Raw genomic sequence first — 7,418 nt, forward strand, 5'->3', positions numbered from 1 at the left:
AAAATGCACTTTTAGTGGACGTATTTTGACGTTGTTTGACGCTGTCTGAGTGCCCTATTATTTAATATAGCGCGCGCTCACGGGCTGCAGGCAGGTCAGCCCTAGCTTCATACTGGAGACATGTCACATATTGAACATCCTATCACTCATTTAGACAAAAGGAGATCTGAACATAGGGCCCAGGTTGAAAACAACATTAGTTCCCCTTTAAAGTCGCAGCCAAATATCTGTCACAGGAGGGTTACACTGCGATTCTCTTTTTGGGACCAAATTAAATCCCAACAAAACGAACAGTTTTCTGTGCGGTTGCAGCAACTTCACATTTATAATAAATCTGTCTAAAATTGATCTTGTTTTGTTTTTCAGTATACGGCAGTCAAACCAAATCCTCCTCCTGTACCTCCAGTCAAGCCCAGTCCTCCCACTGTACCCCGAGTCAAACCCAGTCCTCCTCCTGTACCTCCAGTCAAGCCCAGTCCTCCTCCTCTGCCCCCAGTGAAGCCACACGTTGTGCGACTCACATGAAAATCTCATCAGAAGTATCAGGTTGAACCAAAGCTGCAGACGTCCAGCGTGGAGTTACAGAGAGTGAGATCCTCTCTGGGATCATGTGTGTGAGTCACAGAGGTGGAAGACTTTGGAAAACTTTACTCTTTGTCTTAAAGATGGCCTCAGTGAGCGCAGCTTCACCGGCTGAGAATGTCTTTGATGACCGACAGCATCACAGCTGCTGTGGAAAACTGATTTTGGGGCAAACTGCTGTAACTGCTGCTGCAGTTGTTGTGTGTTCGTTTAACTTGTCTCATTACAGCGTGACCAAAGTGGTGCTCACATGAAAATGTACTTAATATTTATTTAATGTCTTTTTAAGGGACTGTATGAAAATTATTATAGTTTGATGTATTATTCCTTGAAGGGGGGGTAGGTTTTGGGGGGCTGCACCACAGAGCCAGATTTCAACGCCAGAGTTTTCCATGTTACAAAGGTGACTCTCTTAAAACCGGGCTAGATCGTCATGGTAACATACGCTGCATACCTAACCTGGTCTGGTCTGGACCAGTTTATGTTCAGAGTTTGGGCTTCATTGGACAAACAAGCATCTTTCACTAATCAGCTCCTTTGGAAATGACATCACTCGACAGTCACCAGCCAGTCTTTGAGTGATTGAGATTCTCAGCTGAGGGAAAACGTTATAAATACAAACCTGTTGAGTCGTAACGTTACGTTAAAGCCGTGCAAACAGGCGACAGTTCAGCAAACTGTCTGCATCCAGTTGCCACGGGAACAAACGTGCATGCAGGTTGTGATGCAGAACATCTGAACAAGAATGTTGTTTTATTTTATTTGTTGCTCTCATTGAATACTGAGTGTGTCTGTCATGTTGTCTGGTCCGCTCGCCAACTCAGGAAGCACAAGGAGCCTTCTATAAAGTCACAGGTAGAGTTATATATTGATCGTTCACTATGTTATCGATCAGGATGAGTTTTACTTGTGTTTAATTCCTTCAAACCATTCGATAACACGACCACGTTGGGTTATGTTTTTATGCTCGGTCCTGATTTGCTGAAGTCGGTTTCACACTGCTGGTACATCACAGCTAACAGAACCTGAACTAGAACATTGATTATATTAGTCTGATGGTACTGATCACAGATGATATTCAATCAGTATAATTCAGTTCCCTTTGATTTGGCCAAAAGCTAAAGTGATTTCCACGTCTCCTTCAGTGTGAGACAGCGTCAGTCCCTTAATGCAGTTCTTGAGTTAAACGTTTAAATCTGCTGCGTAAAGTTTAACGTTTAAGAGCTGTTGAATGTGCAGCTGTCACCTTAGAAATAAACAGAGCGGTGACATGAACGCATTAACGTAGAATTTTACATAATTAGTCATTTCCTGCCAGCGTTCGTTTCTCACCTTACTCGCAGTGACAGAGTCGCTTCTCGCTGTCTTGTCATATTCTTCATAGGCAAACGTAGATGGTTCACGATAGGTTCATGTTGCGTTATGGTGTGGTCAGAATACCGTAAAACTTCAAGTAATAGCCTCGTCCCAATTAAATGCACAGTCCCTTTTTCTAGCCCAGTGTGGCTACACATTCTGACATATAAAGGCCTGTCTCCATTAGAGGCCTGTCTCCATTAGAGGCCTGTCTCCATTAGAGGCCCGTCTCCATTAGAGGCCTGGGCTGGTTACCAAGCAGTTTAATTTTTTTATAGAAGTTCTTTAGACGTATAAAACTGGGTCGTTGGCTCCCTCAAATTATGTGTCGACTCCTTGAGTTACTCATATTCCATTAGTCTGCATGGGTCCTCAGATCAAAAGAAACAAAAGTGTTTTTCATGAAAACTAATCCAAGTTGTGAGGATGGTTTTAACATGATAAAGTGCTGTTGTGTCGGTGTGCCGGGCAACGTAACCCTCAAATGGCGTGACTCACAGCTTCTCTCCGACGGGCTGTCTGCTGTCGGAGCCACATCAAATAAATGATTCATAATTGACATGTTATTGGAAGCCTAATTTTTTAACAAGTAATATTCAAACTGGTTTAAACAAACAATTTGATTCGTTTTGTGTGAAAGACATTAAAGGCCTGTCCCAAATATAGGCCTGTTGATTTAAGCAAATAATAGCCCGGGCTGTTGATTGAAGTTTTATGGTATGCACCAAATGCCCTGTCTTATGAGACAATACAGAGCCAAAAGAAGAAAGCCTGAGTTAAGTGAAGAAGTTCATAACCACCGTCATGTTGCCTGTTACCTCTGACGGGGGCATCAGGGTTTGTCGCGCCAGCTAATGCAAAGAAAGCTTGACTCTGTTGAATTAGTTTCATGGTGCACCTCTTTGAGGAGGTGTTTTTACATTTTTCTAATCTCAGAAATATTATACTTGTTAGTCTGTTGGCTGTCTGGTGCTGAGCAGGTCGTGCACTGTGGCTTTTTACATCTTAGTTTTTCCTGTAAACGATGCTGTGAGAGCCGTGAGAATGAAGCAGAGCAGTGAAGTAGTCAGACAGATGAACAATGAGCTAAAACTTGATCTAAAGTGGAGCTGCAGATTCAGCTGATAATTATCCCTCCTTCCACAGTGTCATCTCAAACACTGCTATTATTATAAAAATAACAATCGTAGCCGCTTAAAGTTTTTAGGCAGGAGGTCGCAGCAGTTTTTGTCAAAGCCGTCTCTCTCTAATAATTTCTGTACAGTCCCTAAACTGTGACCAAAGCCAGTCTGCCTTCATTTTGCATTGTACTTGAAAACCTCTGAATGGTACACACAGTGTTCAGATGAGCTGTGTGAGTTACTGTGGTTCAGCTTCAAACATTTACACACTCCTTTGTTTGTCTCCAGTCCTGAGGGAGGTGTGTGACCGAGCCTCAAGGAACAAGTCACTTTTATCTTTCCATGTCAGCAGTCACAGGGTTTTCTACCTTGTTTGTTAAATTATAAATCAGAGGCACCATCACTGATCAGTCGTAAAATCTCAGTTTGTGCGATCGCAATGGTTTCAATCTGTCACGTTATTGAATGTAAAAACTGAATGAACTCCTGAGATGCCTTTGTGTCAACAGATGAAGTGCACTTTATTTAAAAAAGTATCCGCTGTGTTTCCTCAGAGGTTTATTATGGGTATTAAATAATGATTAAACACTTTTCTCAGTTAGGTCTGTTGTTGTGTTTGTCTCGTCTTGTGTAACATCTTTATGAACCTACAGAGAAGTGTCCCATTGTTCTCCCCAGGCAAAACATCAGTTAACAGCTCATTCATACTTATTGCTCTCTGGTGAGGAGCGTAAGAAAACGTGTCTGAGAGGCAGCAGTGAGTCACACGGTGAGCTCCCATCATCATCATCATCATCATCATCATCATCAATAGCTGGGTTTCCTTCTTACACTGAGGGTTTGTTTGTTTCCGGACTCGGATCTCGTGGGAAAAGAACCAAGAACTTTCAGTAAATTCAATAAACTCACTGCAGATGTTGAGTAACAAAAAATGTAGAACAGAAACGACAGAAATATGGTTTGAGTTTAGTTTGTACACAGACATTACCCTGGAAATCCAGAGTTCTCGTGAGAGCACAATTTGAATTTGCTCAGCGAGTCACTCTGGCAATCAGTAATGATGCTCATTACCCATGCCGTTGGAGAAGAGCTGCACCAATCACATCGGTGTATCTGATATAGGCGGGCCAGAGGCGAGCTAAACAGATGACGACAACGCTGCGACGATGAAGTCCGGAATCAGTCAGTAAACATTGCAAGATGGCTACGGATGAACACCAGTTGTTTGAAACGGCTTTGGCCGCTACAATGAAAGAGGAACAGAAGACGGCGCTCGAGTCTTTCCTTTGCAAGAAGGACGTTTTTGCTGTTTTGCCGACCGGATACAGCAAGAGTCTAATCTACCAGTTAGCTCCGCTGGTAGCTAAGCGTATACGTCACCCCGTGTATTGTTCTGATTGGTCGTAGTGTTATCCAATTGCATGCAGTGATATTTTCAAATGCATGCTTGGTGCCGCCCCTCGAGTTGGGCCATTTGCATTACTCATAGCCAGACCCTAAATCTTTCTAGATCTGGGTCTGGATTTCCAGGCTAGACAGACGGCACTGTAGACTGCAATATCTCCACTAAACTTAAAGTTTCGTATAAACATTAATGTTCCCCAGAGGATGAAGCCTCATTCATCCATTCATTCATTCATTCATTTTCTGCAACCACTTATGGCTGTGCGGCCACTGGCTCTGCGGTTTTATGCAAAGGCATCTTTCCAGTCCGTTACTGGTGAGCTATTTCATGTTTAAGTGTCATACTTAAGAAACAATCTTAAGGTGTTTTGTGCAACCAGCCCCCGGCCTTTGTCTTTACTGGGCAAGGTGCCCATCTGCATTCATGGCCAGGACAAATGACTCTGCAGTTGTCACGGGTGTTATCGGCTCCAGCTCCGATCGACAGTGATGGAAACATGATAACCAGGTGGAAAGGTTTATTTTCACCCCTTTTCTGGCACAACCATCAGAACTCTGTGACTCTTTGTCATCTCCGCCACGACTTCTGTCCGTCTCTGTCCAAGCAGTGCTCTGACATTGGTCCAAATTTCTTTGCACTGAGTTTGAAATAAAGACTGAATGAGTGACAGATGGTGACTGGCCTCTGTGCTGCTTCCTGCTGTTGACTAAAGGCCAATTCTCAAGATGTCTCAAGATGTCTTAACTCTATTCCAGTCTCAGTCAAACTCTATCAGAGGGACATATGAGACAACCTGTGTATGACAGAAGCTGGATTTCCAGTAGCGCAGCAGCTGCGTGACCAAACCTTACTCACACTTGTTGACAAAGCACTGATAAAGACACCGTGTGTGTCACTGACTTTCTCTGACATGACATACTGTACGTGCTCAGTGAACCTGACAGCCTCCGCTCTGCTGGTTTCAGTCTCTTCACCAGATGTTAAACTTGGCTGCAGGGATTTGATCCCACAGCTCGGTCCAACACTGATGTCGGATGATCAGGTCTGGATCACAGTCCAGTTCATCATCATGGTGGACGGGCTGAGGTCAGAGCTCAAGATCGTCCACAAAAATGTGCTGAAACAGTCAGCGATCTGATGCCTTCAAGACGTCTTCTCTCTGTATGTGAAGAAAAACACTTTGTCGCACCAATCTGCCCAAACATTTAGTTGATGTTTAAATCTAACTGTAAATGGAAGCAAAGTCTGATCAGAGGCAGAGAGGAGGAGGAGGTTGAGGAATGTTGTCCCGAGCAAAAGGGGGCTGGTTTCTCACTGAGAGCTTGTCTGATTCACAACAACGCAGCTCATAAAACAAAGTTTACAAAGAATGTGGCTTGTTCTACAGCAAGGCTTTGCCTCTGCTTGTTGCTCACTCAGATTAACGGTTTACTGAGCTCCATGATATGAGATGACGACATCCGACCTCAACAGGGATCAGGGTGTTCAGTCAAACATGCAGCCATCTGTGTTTGACTTTTATTCCAGTTTCAGAACAATCCAGGAGAACAAGAAGCGTTTCCAACAACACACACAGCAGGAAAACATCAATATGTCTTTGTGTGGTCTTTAAATGTTTCCTTTTATCTTCTCAGGGTGATTCATGATCCGTGTTTCAAGGTTTCTGGCTGTGACTGACGAGGTGATAAATAATGTTAAACGTCATAACAGCAGAGTATCACTGAAGACAGCTTACAAATTGTGAATACTTCCGCTGTAGGAGAGAGTCGAAACAGAAAACTAATCCAAAACTCTCCACAGTGACCCAACATAACTTTTCATGCTTGCAACAATCCTGACAAATGACTTCCATATGCTGTAAGACAGACGAGGCTGGCCGAAAGCCCGTCGTCAACTGATGCAGAAAAGCCACAAACGGGTCACAAGACGGAAGAAAGAAAGATAATCTCCGTGAGTCACTGTTAATCACTCAGTTTGAAGGCCGAGTTTCTGAGTTAATGTTTAAACAGTTGAGTCAAATCGTCTCGACTGTTTCCAGCTTCCCCTTTTTGTCTTTCCCAGGACAAACTGACGCGGTCCCTCTCCCAAGGTGTCCTCTACTGTGTCACAATCTGAGAAATCACTTGAGGTGACGACAGGTGTGTGATCACATCGTCACATTGACCTCAGTCATTATGACGTCTTTTAAAAAATGATGAAACACTTCAAAGGTACAGGAACTTTAATTTGTGCACTCTTTTAACACACTACATAAAGTTGCTGCTCTCTTTATTAGATGTGTTTTTAGAGGGTAAAGTTAAATAGAGTTCTGTGTGAGCAGCAGTGGTGGAAGAAGTGCTCAGGTCTTTCACTTCAGTAAAGTAGCAACACTACGGTGTAGGAGTACTCTGATACATGTCAAAGTCTTAGTTACAGGATTCCCACAAATTTTTACCAAAAAATTTTCAGCATATTTAGTTTGAAACAGGCCTATAGAGCAATGCAGCCCAACGTTATTACACATGCATTTCCCACAGCAGGCAATGATCCTGATGAAGACCTGTGAGTCACAACGCCTCGTGTTTTTAATCTATACTGCCACGTAAAATAAATCCTACAAAGTGCCTTGGATTTCTTTTGAAGGAGACTTGCTTTTTATATTGACTGAGAGTTTACTTTACTCGTGCAATGAGCCCTTCACAAGGTGGAACGTGCACTTCCCGGACATTTGCAAAAACGCAAACTGCTAGCGCTTAATAACTTTACTTGCTCGTGAGATATTGCTGCCGCCAACTAGCAAAGGGTACATGCAACTCTGACACAAGGTATCCTGAGAGGCTGGACGACCAGGTGTATTTTTTACACTTTAAACCACATCTCAACCGAGAAAAGTGTCTCCTTTGGATAAAGTTGTGTGGTAACGTTAGACCACAACATCAACTCAACGTGAATAAGATTAACAATGATGTCTACAT

The 7,418-nt window shown here is 43.2% G+C and overlaps 1 protein-coding gene across 1 annotated transcript in view; it reads left to right on the top strand.

The window, feature by feature from the left end:
- The window catches only part of adam8b (ADAM metallopeptidase domain 8b), a 24,614-nt gene extending 20,954 nt beyond the window's left edge, over nt 1–3,660 (top strand). The window contains exon 23 of the mRNA XM_050060456.1: nt 367–3,660. Within this exon, the coding sequence (XP_049916413.1) occupies nt 367–525 (159 nt within the window). The 3' untranslated portion in view covers nt 526–3,660. The remainder of the gene's footprint in view (nt 1–366) is intronic.
- The last annotated feature ends 3,758 nt before the right edge of the window (nt 3,661–7,418 follow it).

This window comes from Epinephelus moara, chromosome 13 (genome assembly GCF_006386435.1).
Source record: "Epinephelus moara isolate mb chromosome 13, YSFRI_EMoa_1.0, whole genome shotgun sequence".
In the NCBI taxonomy this organism is placed as follows: domain Eukaryota; kingdom Metazoa; phylum Chordata; class Actinopteri; order Perciformes; family Serranidae; genus Epinephelus; species Epinephelus moara.